The sequence below is a fragment of the Mus caroli genome, unplaced genomic scaffold, assembly GCF_978045245.1.
Source record: "Mus caroli unplaced genomic scaffold, Mus_caroli_1 scaffold_11, whole genome shotgun sequence".
NCBI classification, from domain to species: domain Eukaryota; kingdom Metazoa; phylum Chordata; class Mammalia; order Rodentia; family Muridae; genus Mus; species Mus caroli.
Window position 1 is genome coordinate 112,549,989 of NW_028227266.1, and position 15,609 is coordinate 112,565,597.

The window sequence follows — 15,609 nt, forward strand, 5'->3', positions numbered from 1 at the left end:
GAGATTCTTAGCTTTTTCATCTCCATTGTTCTTCAGCTATAAGATGCGTTATTTGTTCCTATATCTAATTTTAAATTAAAAGTTTAAAATAAAATTGTAAACATTTGACAGCTTGGATCCCATAAAGGACCAGCTGAAGGATGCGCATTGACTTGTGCAGTTTCATTTCATCTGCTTGGTACATGAGTGTCAGCTGTAAAACTGTTATGTGTACTGCTTTTGTGACAGACATTTGTGCTATGGAATTTTTTTAACGTTTGCTCTTTTTTGTGTTCGGTTTGTTTTTTGTTTGGTTTTTGTTTTGTTTTGTTTTTTCTTGAGAACTGACTAAGCTTTGTTATTTTCATCTGCCATCCATTTTAAAACTGCTTCTTCCCTCTTCGTGGATTATAACCCTTACCCTAACTCTGCTTTACACTTACTTGTTCAGGATCACAATCTGCTAATACCATTGGTGGTAAGAATCTACAGACTTTATGTGTGCACCTCTTGTCTGGTCACCTATTCTCATCAACAAGAATGAGTTCTATTCAGCAGAAACTCTAACTACATAATACCCAGCCATTCTGTTTTGGTACTAGAGCAAAACCTGCTAGTCAGGAGTTCTCTTTGGCCTGTCTTTCTAGTATCATGAAACTCTAAAAATTTTGAAATTTTCCAAGTTGACGCTACAGATATAAATATTAAGAAGAGAGAGGAAACTATAGTAACATTTTGATATGTAACAATACAACAGAAAATAGTTATTCAAGTTGAAGATTTGCCTCTAGGGCATTTTTGTTCCATGTTGCTCTCTGGGCTGAACTTGCCCTTTTCTTCAACTCTGGTGGCTCTACTAGAGAAAGTGCTTCAGCATTTTAAGTATAAATGACTCCAAAGGAGCCCTAGGCACTGGAAATGTCTCGTTCTTTGATGGTGAAAGGCTAATGGAGAAGAGAGGACACTGTGCATATGAAATGAACACTGCCAGCTTCCTTCCTAAGGTGAGGGAATGCGTGAGCTTCAATAGAGAGTGGACTTGCCCAGGTTTCATCAACTCAGGACATGCCAAGGAGGAAGAATGTCAGTGTGCTTCTGGATTGCACCTTCCTGTCTGCTGAATAGACCCACATTTCAGAGTTCGTTCGCTTTCCTACCAGTACCCCACCCACACGCGTTTATGACTGATCTGAACAGAATGCATACTGTATGTACTCAGTTCATTATAGTTTCTATATCATTGAGAGTTTCTCATAACTCCCATTGGCCTATGGTGCATTGTAAGTTTGTGGCATGTTGGGTGTTTGGGTGTTTTTGTGTGTATGTTTAGTTTACATATTGCATGGAGAAAATAGATGCCTCAGCAATACTTCAAAGAAGAAGAGAAAAACCAGATTTGAAGATTCTTCACCTGCAACATCATGAAACTTTTGAATGGTCATTTTAAAATAGACTTGAGTAATTTCTCCACTCAGTAACTTGTTAATTTTACAGGAAGCAATGCTTCTTCATTTTATAAGATTGCTATCACCGGTGGAATATATATTTTATTTTGTGTACTGAAAATATTTTAAAACAAACCAAGAATATGAATTAACCTAAGCAAAAGATGCCCACAAATCGTAACAATAAGATAACAGCAGGTCCCATCCAGCTTGCTCATGTTCCTTGACCTGCACTGAATGGCAGAATCAGGAGCTTTTACAGCTGCTATTTCTGGAAGTCCCAAGAACTTGTTAAAGTTACTGTAAGATATCTGCCTAGGATTAGAAATGGCGTCTTCCATAAGAAAGATAAGACGACCCTCTAAATCCCTCTGAAATGCCTGCCTGGTACACACGGCCAGTTTTGGGTTTTTTTTTTTTTTTTTTTTTTTTGATGAGTGTTTTTGGTTTTGGTTTTTGTGGGGTTTATTTTGGGTTTTGGGTTTTTTGTTTTTTTGTTTTCTGTTTTTTAATTTGGTTTCTCTGTGTAGCCCTGGCTGTCCTGGACTTGCTCTGTAGACCAGGCTGGCCTCAAACTCACAGTGCCATTTTTGACAGCCAGTATTCATTCCCATTGGCATTTAAATCTTGAATCTCCTGGGTAGAAATGAGACACAGTTGAGTGTGTCACACGATAGTGTGCAGTATGAGTAGAGACTCTTAGTATAGTAAAAGTGGGTAACAAAGAGACAGTTTTTCCCCTAAAGATTTATTTAAATGCAAGTTTTCTAAAATACTGCTGTTCAGTTGAGCAAGCGTCTGGTTCTTTTTCTTTTTTTTTTTTTTTTTAATTCAGTATACACATAAAACACTTTGAGTGATCCCTCTTAAAAAGGTAGCCTTTGTGTTTTTAGTTTAAAAATGGGTTTCTTTCTAGGTATAGTATTACATACCTACCACCCTAGCATGTGGGATGTACAGGCAGGAGGATTGCTTCAAATTCCAGAGAAACCTAAGATATACAGGAAAGCCCTATCTAAAAATTCATTTCATAACTTTGCTTAATCTATTCAAAGACCTCTGAGAGTTAATCTAGCTCTCCCTCTCTATGCCCTGACCATATATCTGACTTCTGTGACGCCTCCCTGGTTCTGGTCTACCCTTGGAACTTGTCCCTAGAACGCGGCCAACCAAGAGCCCTCCACCTTCAACTAGCAAAAATAAATTTCTCTTCCTCAGCTGGCCCAATTTATCAGCACTTAATTTAAATTTAGTGTTTTTCTTTATTTTTGACAATTTCATCCACTGTTTACAATGGATGTACTAGCCATACAGTCTCCCTACCCTTCTCCCCTGCTCCTCTTTATCGTCCCCCTTTACTTTCGTGTCCTTAAAAACAAAACAAAACAAAAACAACAACAAGAACAACAACAAAACCTTGCTGAGTCCAAATAGTGCTACTAGTACTAACTAGTATGTGCAAGGATGTGGGAGGCAGCGTGCCCTTCTAGGGGCCACACCATGGGTAATGGGGGTGGGGACTCTGCCTTCCCTATTAGCCATCAACTGACAAAGCTCTTGAGCTGGGAGTGGGGCCTCATGAGCCCTTTCTCCCTCAATGCATGCTGGAATATTAACTGAACCAATCAAATGTAACCAAAGCTGTGAGGTAATGAATATAGCAGTTATGTCATAACCCCCAAACCACATTTCACCGCACCGTCTCCCCCAATCCCTTACATTCTTTCCATAACTCCTGAGGTGTTTCCTGAGCCTTGGTGCAGGGGGACCTTAATAAAGAAGTCCCACTTAGAGCCGAGTTCTCAACAGTAACATATTCTGAGCTCTTTGTCTAGTTAAGAGTCCCTGAATTAATCACTGCACACTGCAGAAAGAACCCTCTCTGATTAGATTTGAAAGCAGCACAGTTTCTAATTTTGTAAATATTAAAAATATGAATAGCACCAAATGGCCATGCCCATTCAGCTATTTCATGAGGCAAACTATTTTAAGAAAAAGCAAGTTGTCACTGTATGTTCAAGACACAAATAGTAGCAGTAATAGAACTAAGAGTTTCCATCGTTATAAGTATTGCTTTTCCACAGAGCATCTAAGCCTCAGGAAACACACTGTCAAATACGGGATTGCTCTGGGGATCTTCCTACTGTTTGTCTTAAAAAATCCCAGTAGTATTGCCATCATGAAGCATATGCTTGAGGTGGCTTAATCCTCAGTGCTGGCATACGCAGAGCATTTTCCCTCTGCAGGTTATGTTTGTATATAACTCTCAGTCCATTTCTTTGGTCTTAGAACCTGCCATGATATCACAATCTTTTCGTTATCTTTGCAAGTTACCTTGAGATCAATGTTTGCATATTTTTATGTGTTTCCCGTGTAGCTGGCAGCCGATCTGGGTCTCCAGGAAGAGTTCTAACCACAACAGCCCTCTCTACTGTGAGCTCTGGTGCTCAACGAGTCCTGGTCAATTCAGCTTCAGCACAGAAGAGAAGCAAGATACCAAGGAGCCAGGGCTGCAGCAGAGAGGCCAGCCCATCTAGGCTCTCAGTGGGTAAGACTCTGCAGTGCCACCTTTGGCTTCCTTGAAAGGTCAAGGAGAATTAAAGTCTAGGTTGCTCAAGTATAGGGTATGAATTACATCTTGAAAGTGTAAGAACTTTGAAAGGGGGGCTAACATTGTAAAGCCCAAGATCACTGTGTTTGTCTCACCAGCCTTAGTCCATATCTTAACTCTTATACCTTTCTATTGTCTTAGAGCTACCAGCTTAATTTTTATTTCAGAGTTGACACATGGCTCAGTGGGAAAGAGCTCTTGCTGCTTTTGCATAGGATCTGAGTTTGGTTCCCACCATCTGTATTGGATATTAGGCAGCTATCAGCCACCTGTAGCTCCAGTTCCCAGGGTGTTAGCACCGTCATCTGTCCTCTGTAGGCACTCTCACACATGTGGCGTCCACTTCCACAGACACACATGCACACATCAGTAATCTTTTTAAGTTGTAATGTTTGGCTAGGCCTGAGCATACTGTCTCATTAGGGCAAAGACAGGTGACGATGAATTTTAACTCAGCCTGGGCTACATAGCAAGACTGTTACATACGTATTATTTTAAAGCCAAAAATGAAGAGTTATACAAAGTATTAAGAGTAAAGTTTGCTGCTAGGACACAACCTGCCATGACCCTGCCTCTTCTAACAGTACAGAGTCCTTAGTGTGGAAGGGACTGCCCCTGCTGTACAGAAACAAGCTCTGCTCCAAGCCCTGCCAGTGGCTCACGTCAGGCCCCATTAGCTGTTCTGCATCTGCAGTGAGGCATCCCTAGGTGTTCTCCCAGCAATTTCTGACGTTTGTCTGTTTCGAAACTTTATAAAAGAGCCGTATCCCCTTCTCATATCTTTAGTGACATTGTCCTTTCAGGAAGACTCATGATCTGTGGAGCATCTTTTATGGGCTCTGACCTGGTGTTCTAGCTCAGCCGTCACTCAGAGACTCCTTTTCATTGCTTTCCTGGGTTGGATGGACTCAGCCTTGGATATCTCTCTCTCTCTCTCTCTCTCTCTCTCTCTCTCTCTCTCTCTCTCTCTCCTCAGAAGTGGTTTAGGAGTCCAGGTTTTCATAGCTTCATAAGAATGTCATCATTCAGTTAAACTTAATTTAGGCCTTCAGACATGGGATTGAGGTCCTTAACAACAAACACCAAAGGTTTCTGGGACTTTGATCTTCACTACTTTGCTTCTTTTTGTTTTCCAGACATTATTAGATTCTTTATTATACCTTCATTTAGTACTCTCAGATTCTTTTGGCTTTTTAAAATGTTTATTTGTATTTGTGTTTTTATTTATAAGGAGTGAAAAAGACATATGAACCGAAAGCTTCCTAGTTTGAGACTAGCCTGGGCTCCATGGTTCTAGAGACTCAATCTGTAAGGAGAAAATAATAAAAGAGTAATTCATTTTCAATCCCAAAACAAACAAGCTTGTTATTAATCAGTTCTTTAAAACAAACAAACAAACAAAAAAACCAAAACAAAAACAAAAAACAAAATGTTTGGAAGCTTAAATTCTGCCTTCTGTTTTCTCTTGCTATGCTGCCGCCGTCCTGCCAGCCCGGAGCAGCCGTATTCCTCGGCCGAGTGTGAGTCAAGGCTGTAGCCGGGAAGCCAGCAGAGAGAGCAGCAGGGACACGAGTCCGGTGCGCTCCTTCCAGCCGCTGGGTGAGTGTCAGCAGGTGGAGGCACGCTGCCGCCCTAGGGAGTGAGCTCTCCCATAGTTCTGCGGTCAGTGTTCCTCATCAGTTGTAGCTGTGATGTCATTCTCAGGAGAGAGTCCAAAGGAGGGAATACATTTCAGTCATGTCACTGCCCTTTGTAACTTACCTCAAGTGAGCAAGTCAGTCATTATATAAAAGGGTTCCTGTCATAATCAAGTCAGTGTCACACAGATGTAAATTCAGAATATTGAATTTAATTTCTTCACTAAGGAGGCTGAGTCAAGAACACAAGACCAGCCTAGTCTACATGCTTGTCTCTAAGAAGACAAATAAAAGGAAGATTGAATTAAAAACCTGTAGAATTAGAACATGTGAGAGAGATACAGGCAGACAGACAGACAGACAGACAGACAGACAGACAGACAGAGGTGATGTCCAGAGGGACCTTTTAAAGGCTGTGCATGTCTCATAGGGAAAAACCGCAACTCGTTGCAACAGTGAAATGTACCGTACCTCGTGGTGGTAACAGCTGGTGACATGAACTGCTGGCACTGAGGTGCTGAAAGGCAGCTGGAGGAACACCTCATTTTCAGTACTTGTCCTTTTTTGTTTATTATAAAAGGTGAGGAAACAGGAAAGGTTGATGGTAAGACAGAGATGAGGGTGTTATGCCCTTTAGTCTGCTTCCTGCTGTTCAGGAGGTGATGACAATGACATCTTTGGCTACCCAAGAAAACTGGAGTGCTGGCCAAGTCCCAGGAGAGTTGACTGTTTCAGTCAGTGTCCAGGCTCTATGGGACCATCTGGGGCTAGGAAAGGGCAGGCCTGGTTGAAGCAGTCTGTGAGACTGGACCACCTGGTGCCAACCACTTTGAAGCTGTCCAGGATGCAGATTTTAAGGGATTTACCTGGACCTGGCAGGACTCGGGAACATATAGATATGTTAGGGCAGAAGATAAAAGTTAAAGGAAGTGTCGAGGGGAAATTCTTTTTCTTGGGTGTACAATGGAAACTTGTAGGCCCATGATCCTGGCAGTTGAGGGAGGAAAGTCCCAGGATCAGCAGAAAGGAGAAATATCCCACCCTCAGGAGTAAGTAGTATAGGCAGGTGGGTAAACAGCTGTTGACTGACAGGAGGATTTACCTGGGGTACATTTGACCCATGAGAGGTGGATTCAGGTAAAACTTTCTGAAGGTTACAGGAAAATTTGAAGTTTACAGTAAGAGGTAAGTTTTAAACATGTTGGCACTAAAAATTAAACACTTCGAGCTGGGTGTGGTGGCGCACGCCTTTAATCCCCAGCACTCGGGAGGCAGAGGCAGGCGGATTTCTGAGTTCGAGGCCAGCCTGGTCTACAGAGTGAGTTCCAGGACAGCCAGGGCTACACAGAGAAACCCTGTCTCAAAACAAACAAACAAAGTTTATGCATGAAGACAGCAAAGTCCAGTAGCGTAGCGAGAAAGGCACCTGAAGCAGTTTTCATTCTTTTCTCTTCTGCAGTCACTTTATCACTACTTATATTCTTACACCCTCGGGCTTTTATAGCTTGGACTTTTATAACCCACCTTCATTTATACCTTGGCTTTATATACCTTAACATACACCTTCTTAGACCCCTTAGAACAGTTTTTAGGTCCTCACAACTTAAGTTTTCGTATCCTCAGATCTTACATAAACTTCACACCTTTTTTAAAAATTTAATTATTTACCACAAGACACAGGTGGCTGACTCATCACTGAGAAGAATCCTTGTAAAGCCATTTCCTTTAAATAAAGAAGTAGTAAAAAGTTACATTGAGATCTGATTTGTGAGTGTATGTCTTTTCTGAGTCTGGTAACAAAGAAACCTGTGTCTAGACCTAGTTGAAGCTCTAGGAAAGTGAGACCTGAGGCCTGCCTGTTACACATGCAGAGAACAGAGAGCCGCTGAAGCCTTGGCTGCTGCCCTTACACTGCGCCAAAGGTGTCACTAGCCTGGTCAGCAGCATTATCAGAGACCTGAGTTGGCAGGAACTACAGATCAAGCAGCTTCCAAGTGTACTAGAAATGACAGAGACTCCCTGGCTGCCTGGACAGGCACCCTAGGTTCTTTCATGGCTGTTGGGGGCAGAGGACCCAGGGCAGCATCAGTCTTTGGCTGGCAGGCCCAGAAGATCTGACAGACACCCCTTGCAGTAAAAACTTGGGGGACTCGCTTTACTTTACATCCCTGGTAGGTTTGACCTTAAGAATAACAATTTTGAATTGAAGTTCTTCTGTTATCAAAATAAAAATTTTAATCATAGACACAGTTCATAGACACTGACAACTTTACTGATTCTTTTATAGTGTTGCATTATAGAACATTGCAGTTTATTCTGTGGCTTGGTTTATCCATAGCTAAAGCTTAAAAGTTAAAGAAGCTAGACAAATACTACTGCAAACCTGAGTAGACCTTAGGAATTTATAATTCTTGATTATCAAATATACCTTATTTATCAAACACATGTTATTTCTTACCTAAATTTTCTATCACTTTGAGTTAACCAGTTAGCAAACACTAAGTAGATAGGCATATATCTTGAATAATTAGCTTTCGTTAATCTGAATAGACCTTTATAATCTTAAATTTTTATCACCATATATAGTAAATTCTAGACCAGAGTTGAATTACCTATACAATATGTGTAGCAAATATAACCTTAAATTTTTATCATCATACAAGAATCCATAGTAATCCAGCTGCCTTTTGTTACTGCTTCCTTCTTCTAAAGGGGGTACAGTGCTAAATAGACAGCTCACTATGACTAAGAAGATTATACAAGTGTTGCTTAATACCATGTGGTCATCTTAAGATGGTGAAGTCACATAGCATATACTCTATAATCTTAGGAAGAGAGTTGCAAACCATGTAGGTGCTTACATCCAGATAAGGTCACCAGCCAAGGTGAAGGAGAACCACATGGTTGTTATTTAAATATATATATATGTGTGTGTGTGTGTGTGTATGTATGTATATATATATATATATACATATATATATGTATATATAATATATATAATGAGAGTTGAATCTAAGTTACATACATGCAGAGTTTATGAAGGCCATCCTGTAGGAAAGACAAAAGTGATTCTTGTTATTAAAAATATTCATCAGCTCTCATTAATCATATGAGTAGGATAATGTTAAAATGAAAGATATGTATTTTATTAAACATTAAAATGCATTTATGTGGCAATTTATTTCTGGATATAAGACAAGGGTCAGTTTTATGTGCTGCCAGTCTGAACAGAGGTCTGAAATGTAAAGTAGGCAGAGTTTAGGTTATAGAGTAATATTTAGTACCATCCACTATGGATTTTTAATGGGTTTTGTTAGGGTACTAGTAGTCTTTTTTCAATGCTCATAGCTTCCATTTTTCAACAGTTTATTTATTCCCAGATGCAGAACTAATGCTCTTTGGACCATTATGAATAAGATGTGCCTTAATATAAATGAAGAAAATTATTTGTTTTTGTTTTTGGGGTTTTCAAGACAGGGTTTCTCTGTGTAGCCCTGGCTGTCCTGGAACTCACTTTGTAGACCAGGCTGGCCTTGAATTCAGAAATCTGCCTGTCTCTGCCTCCCGAGTGCTGGGATTAAAGGTGTGTGCCACCACGCCCGGCAGAAAATGATTTTTGACTAATCTAAAATTTGTCTGTGTCCTTGTAGAAACAGATCTTGAAAGAATTCAGTTACAGAGTTACAGCAGTTAATAGTGTCCTTTCATCACACATGTTGACCTGTGCTGCAAGTTTCCATCTGTCTTAGTGTGTTCAGGCTGCTATAGCATGCAATAGCTCAGTACTTCTAAGTAACTAGGACTTACTCCTCAGTTCTGTGAAGGTACCCAGTGTCTGCTGAGGACCCTTCTGGCTCCTGCATGGTGGTGTCCTCTGTATAGGAAGTCCTTAGCTCTCTGGAGTGCCTTTAATGCTCTCATAACCAGATTGCCTCTCAGAGGCACCACCTACCTTTAGCACTTAGGGTCAGTATTTCAACATATGAACAGAAAGGCACAAACATCTAGACTTACAGAGTTGAATTGAAGTAGCTCTCAGTGGGCGTTGAGAGTCAAGGAGATAAGATTATTATTAGTTACCATAGTGGTTTTTTTTACTGCAAGTGTTTGTTTTTGTTTTGTTTTCATGCTTGTACTTTTGACATTTCCCTCCATTTGAATACTTGCCTTTCCTGTCTCCTATGGCCTAGTTCCGTCCACTTAGGTGTGATTTGTACTTGTGTCAGAGTTGATCTCGCAATGCTCCTTGATGTTCCATTGCCATGTGTGGCGATGCTCTGCTCATTAACTGTGAGAGTGACACCACTGTTAACTAACTCTCCTTGCCTGACAGTAGTGCTGCCACTATTCCTTGTCTCTGTGGTGATAGATGAGGTTTGTGTGGTCCTGTTATTCCAGCCTCCAGACACCATTCCAGATCCACGGGTGCCCTCTACGCCCCCGATGTGTGTGGGGCCTCAGGTGAAGGATGAGTACATTTTCACTGTCACCTCCGCATTCATCTCAGTCTGCCTTTTTCTGTTTTTATCACATAATATTCATTTTAAAGTTCATTTGTGTTATGTACTTTTAATTTATTAGAGAATAAATCACTTATGTTTTTCCCCCAAGTAACTATCCTTCCTCCCTTTAGCAACCCCTTAGCCTTTTCTAACTGGCAGATGGGCATTGGGTTTTTTGTTCGTTTGGTTGGTTTTGGGGGGGGGGGGTACAACTTGTATCATTTTTGAATATAGAATTGTTTTATGTTCTCAGTTATGTATATATGTGTATGTTTAAAAAAAACCAAAATGGTGGATGAAGTGTTTTAATTGTATACAAAACAGTCGGTGGGCAGGTGAGGATTCATGTCTAGTTTGTCTATATGTGTGAGAACATTGGGCACAAAGTAGTTACTTAATGGTTATTGAACAATCTGTTTTAGCTAAAGAATAAAATCAGTTTTCCTGAAGGAGACATTATTATTATGACTTTGTGGTGAGTTGCTGGTGTGACTTCATAAATCTCCCCCTGACTGTTACTGATGAGGGAGTTCTGGGTTACTTTATGGTTCACTTCATTTGGAGAGCCCTGCCTGAACTGGCAGAGCCATCTCCTCCCTCTTCTACTAAGTAAACAGTGCTTCTTCTTTAAATTCGTTTCTCATTGGTGAATAATTTTGACTGCCTTTTCCTTTTTACTTGACAAAAACCTCATTGTGCCCAGAAAAACTTAATATTGCTTTTAAAATGCTTTGTCCCATTGGTTTTTTTTCTTTCCCCCTTAATAAGAGTTGACCACCCTTCCCCCAGCCCCTAACCTCCAACCCTTGCATCATTACAGTTGTGACTGTCTAAATGTTGTTTTCCTTCTTTTTCTGATGAATTAGGTCCAGGATATGGGATCAGCCAGTCAAGCCGGTTGTCGTCCTCTGTCAGTGCCATGCGAGTCCTAAACACAGGCTCCGATGTGGAGGAGGCAGTAGCTGATGCCTTGGTACTTTTCTCCATTTCCCTATCCACATAACTAGTCCTATTCAAAGCCACTGTGTGGGACAGGGGATGGGAATGCTAGATTAAACCTAAGAAGCCATCATGTAGGCAATATAAGTAGGAGAGTAATGCATTAATGATTAATCTTTGCTAATATTCAGAATTTTAAGCAAGTTCCAGTAATCTTAACTAGGTATCAGGAACAAAAATATTTTGTTGTCTTTAATAATAGTATTATATTTAATACACTGTAGTATACTGACTATATGGCAAATAGATCGGTACATTTGTGTATATGTACTTATAAGAATGTAATTTCAAGGTTATCTTCACATTGAGTTTATAGGTGTTGATTTGTTTTTGAGTCAGGGTTTCACTGTGTGGCCTTGGCTATCCTGGAGTTCTGTATGTAGACCCTGCTGCCCTTGGACTCACAGAGAACCGCCTGCCTTGGACTCCTGAGTACTGGGATTGAAGGCATGAGCCACCATGCCTGAACTGATTATTTATTTAAGATGTTTTCCTGGTTCTTTATTTTCCACATATTAAACAGTAAAGTTTTAAAACACTGCAGGATGGGGGTAGTTGTAGGATGAATGCAGTCTACTGTATGTATATACACATATTGTATATACACTGTTCTCATATAAGATTATGAAGACTTGAAATGGTGATGTGTGTGCTATTGTTTGGTTAAATTCCCTAGTCAGTCCAATATGACTCTTCAAAATTGTGGCTTACCATTAGGGGTGTGGCTGAATGGTAGAGCATTTGGCTTAGCATGCACAAGGCCCAGGTTCAAGCTCACTCAAATGATGATGATAATAGTCCTGTTTCAAAGCATTTATTCATTTTCTCTTGGGGATGTCAGGATTGGTACCAGCATTGGAGTGCTGAGTTTCTACCTGTGCACCCTTGTGTTTGGTGGTTCCCTCTGCAGGGGCCTGTGCATCTCAGGCAAGCAGCACACCACTCAGTTAGCTCTCTGGGCCTCTCAGTTTTGTTTTGAAATTTAGAAGTACAAAATTCACCTTAAAAAAAAAAAAAAGGAAAAAAAAAACATAGACCAATTTTGTGAGAAATAATTTTAGCTGTATAGGTGAAAGGCACATTTTAAACATATTCATTATTAATGCCTATGATTTATTGCATATCCTAACGTGATGATAACAGTGTTGACTTCCTGTTTTTACCTCAGCTGCTAATGTATCTGAACCGATAGAGTTACAGAGTCTGTTCTTCTGAGCCCAGACTGTGTGCATCACCTTTTCTGATGTGATCAATGAGATGTTTTAGTTCTTCTTATTCCCAAATCATGTTTTTCAGGGGTTTTTTTCTTTTTAGTTTAATAGTTTACTGTTTAACTTTTGTTTGCATAGTTTTAGGGATTGACTGTTATTCTTGGGTTGCTTCTTATGCAAATAAGATGATAGCTTCAAGTTATATGGAAATATTTAACCAAAAAGTTGTTGTCAAATTTATTTTTACGTATATGGATGTTTTGCCTGAATGCATGTTTTTGCACCATGTGCAAACCTGGTGCCTATGGAGGCCAGAAGAAGGGTCAAATCCCCTGAAACTGGAGTTATAGATGGTTGTGAGCCACCATCTAGTTGCTGGGAATTGAACTCAGGACTTCTGGAAAAGCAGTCAGTGCTCTTCATCCCTGAGTCAGCTTTCCAGGTCCTTTTTAAAAAATTTTATTTTAAAGATTCATTCATTCATTTATTCATTCATTCATTTATTTATTTATGAGTACACTGTAGCTGTACTGATGGTTGTGAGCCATCATGTGGTTGCTAGGTTTGAACACAGGACCTTTGGAAGAGCTGTCAGTGCTCTTAACCACTGAGCCATCTCTCCAGCCCTTTGTTTTGTTTTTTGAGACAAGGCTTCACTTTGTGGTTCTGGCTAGCCTGGAACTCTCTATGTAAACCTGACTAACTTTGAACTCACAGAGTTTAGATTAAAGGTTTGTACCACCATTGCAGGTATTAACTACACTGTAATAAATCAGAATTGTAGTTCTAGGATTCTATTTTCCTCTTTTATAGCACAGACATAACTATCAAGTTTATGGAAAATTTCCAATACTAAACCAAAGTTGTACCTGAGAAAATAAAGTTTAATTTATAAATGGCAAACGATCTATAACTAATAAGAATAGTTTGAGTTTCTTTGGGAAACTATTGGTTTTTGTTTATTTGTTTACTTTTTTGGTTCTGTAGCATAGGTGTGTCTCTCTAAACTGAAGGACACTGACAGGACTAGAGATAACCTTGACAGTAAGCAGTTCTTTGGTATCTGTGTTATATAACTGGGTATTTCTAATTTGTAGGCATTGCTAATGCCAATTCACTATGCTGTTTAGCAAAATGTTCTTCATTGTTTTTAATTTCTCTCTTTAAAAATTGACTGCTCTCAGCTCTTAGGAGACATACGGACTAAGGTATAGACACTGCTATTTTCTGACATCTTATGATATCATAGCTTGTTTTCTTTGCTTCATCAACTTAACAGTTAATAGTCGTCTATAAAAAATAAGACTTTTAGCTGTCTATCTATTACTCTGTCATTGTGATTGTCTGTGGGGGATACTGACTGAACATAGTGTCTTAGGGAGGTGCCACTCTTTCACTCCTGAGATGAGTCATTTACACTGGAGTCTTTAATTGACCTGGTCCAGGAGCCCACCTAAGTAAACATTGTTATTCTAAATTGAGTTAGTGTCTGTAGGTCGGTAAAGAGTTACTGGTGGCAGCAGCTTTGTAAAAGTATTTGGTTATCTGTGTTCAGAGAGTGTGTCTTTAAAACTCTTGGACTAGAGAGCTACTATCTAGATGCTTGGAAGTTTTGAATTGCTGTACTTGGTGCGTTTCCCGGCAGTAGCCCAACGCTCCCTAGCCAAAGCCAGGTATCAGAGTGTGCACATTTGTTTCCAGTTTCTGCATGGGATTCTCAAAGCAGCTGTTTACCTCATGACACTTTTAATATCAAGGCATAATTGGCAGTTAAATAAAATACAAACTTTTTGGTTAAGAAATCAAAGGAACCTCAACTGCTTTCTCATACAGAGTAAGCTTCAGAATAGAGATGACATTGGGAAAAGTCTGAGGACATATAACCATCTTGCTTTCTAAAAATCCGGACTTATCTTGAAGACGTAAAGCTTGGAACAGAGTGGGGAAAATGGCAAGAGAAATAGAAAGGAAGAGATATATATAGACAGGAAAGAACATAGTATTTTACGTAAGAGAATCGTGGTAAATTCCCCCAAAAGATGGTATTTTCTTATTACCAATTCGTATTTCTAGTTCAGTTTCTATTAATTTACATTCTATTTGTTCTTGCTTTTCCATGTAAAGGAGAAAGCATATGCTTTAGAGCACCTCCCACTTCACATGTCCTCTACTGTCATCATAGTTAAACAGTTCATGTTCTACTAACTTCTAAAGCACTTGTTGAAGAGAAACTAAATATTGACTTTTTATCTTTACAATGGTTAGCAGCATGTCCTCAACTGATGTAAGACAGAAACAGTCCTTTTGTGTTAAGTAAACATTATGAAATATCCATATGTTTGTAACTACTGCTAATGTAGTTCTTGATATGTGACAGAAAAAACCTGCTCGAAGAAGGTATGAATCATATGGAATGCACTCAGATGATGATGCCAACAGCGATGCCTCTAGTGCGTGTTCAGAGCGCTCCTATAGCTCTCGAAATGGTAGTATTCCTACCTACATGAGACAGACAGAAGACGTGGCAGAAGTCCTCAACAGATGTGCTAGTTCCAATTGGTCAGAGAGGAAAGAAGGCCTCTTGGGTCTGCAGAACTTGTTAAAAAACCAGAGAACGCTAAGGTGAGAAGTGTCATGAAGTATTTGTTCTAGCAGGCTAGTTCCTTCTGACTTGACTTTGTGAAATGCGTCAACAATTATGTCAAAAGTTTTCCCAAGCCATACTCCTTTAGGGCCACCAGTATGGTAACTCACTGCTGTAATTTTCTTTCCCCAGTTACTGAAACACTTTAAACCTTTTAGGTTTGGGAGATGACTTTCTGAGGGAAATGCTTGCTTTGCAATTGTAAGGGGCTGAGTGCAGACTCTCTAGAAACCATGCAAAGCTGCACACAATAGCACATTGTAATTCCAGTGTTCCTATGGAAAGATGGAAGGTGGAGACAGGAAAATATCTGGAAACTCACAAGTCAGCTAGTCTTGTGTGCACAGCAGCAAAACAAGAGGCCCTGTCTCAAACAAGAGAAGGCAAGGAGTGACACCTAGGACCTCCACCACATGAGCATGCCCCTCAAAGACAGAGGGTTTAAAAACAAACAAAACACCTTTTCATTCAAAACAAGTTAGTCAATATGTTACTAGGGTGGTAGAGTATGTTTCCTAAGGTCTTCACTGTCCTTATGGATATACTGTTTTAAACTTAGGTGATTGACCTCTTAAGAACCT

General features: G+C 39.9%; 1 protein-coding gene across 31 annotated transcripts in view; it reads left to right on the top strand.

Annotated features, from left to right (window-relative positions):
* The window catches only part of Clasp2 (cytoplasmic linker associated protein 2), a 172,765-nt gene that overhangs the window by 119,307 nt on the left and 37,849 nt on the right, over positions 1-15,609 (top strand). For 12 of the 31 annotated variants that reach the window (XM_085828098.1, XM_085828101.1, XM_085828103.1 and 9 more), the window contains 6 exons: positions 3,802-3,972; positions 5,527-5,634; positions 10,071-10,133; positions 11,041-11,147; positions 13,569-13,592; positions 14,762-15,006. In XM_085828098.1, coding sequence (XP_085684224.1) covers positions 3,802-3,972; positions 5,527-5,634; positions 10,071-10,133; positions 11,041-11,147; positions 13,569-13,592; positions 14,762-15,006 — 718 coding nt within the window. The remainder of the gene's footprint in view (positions 1-3,801; positions 3,973-5,526; positions 5,635-10,070; positions 10,134-11,040; positions 11,148-13,568; positions 13,593-14,761; positions 15,007-15,609) is intronic. The other 19 variants (XM_085828108.1, XM_085828113.1, XM_085828112.1 and 16 more) reach the window with 3 other exon arrangements.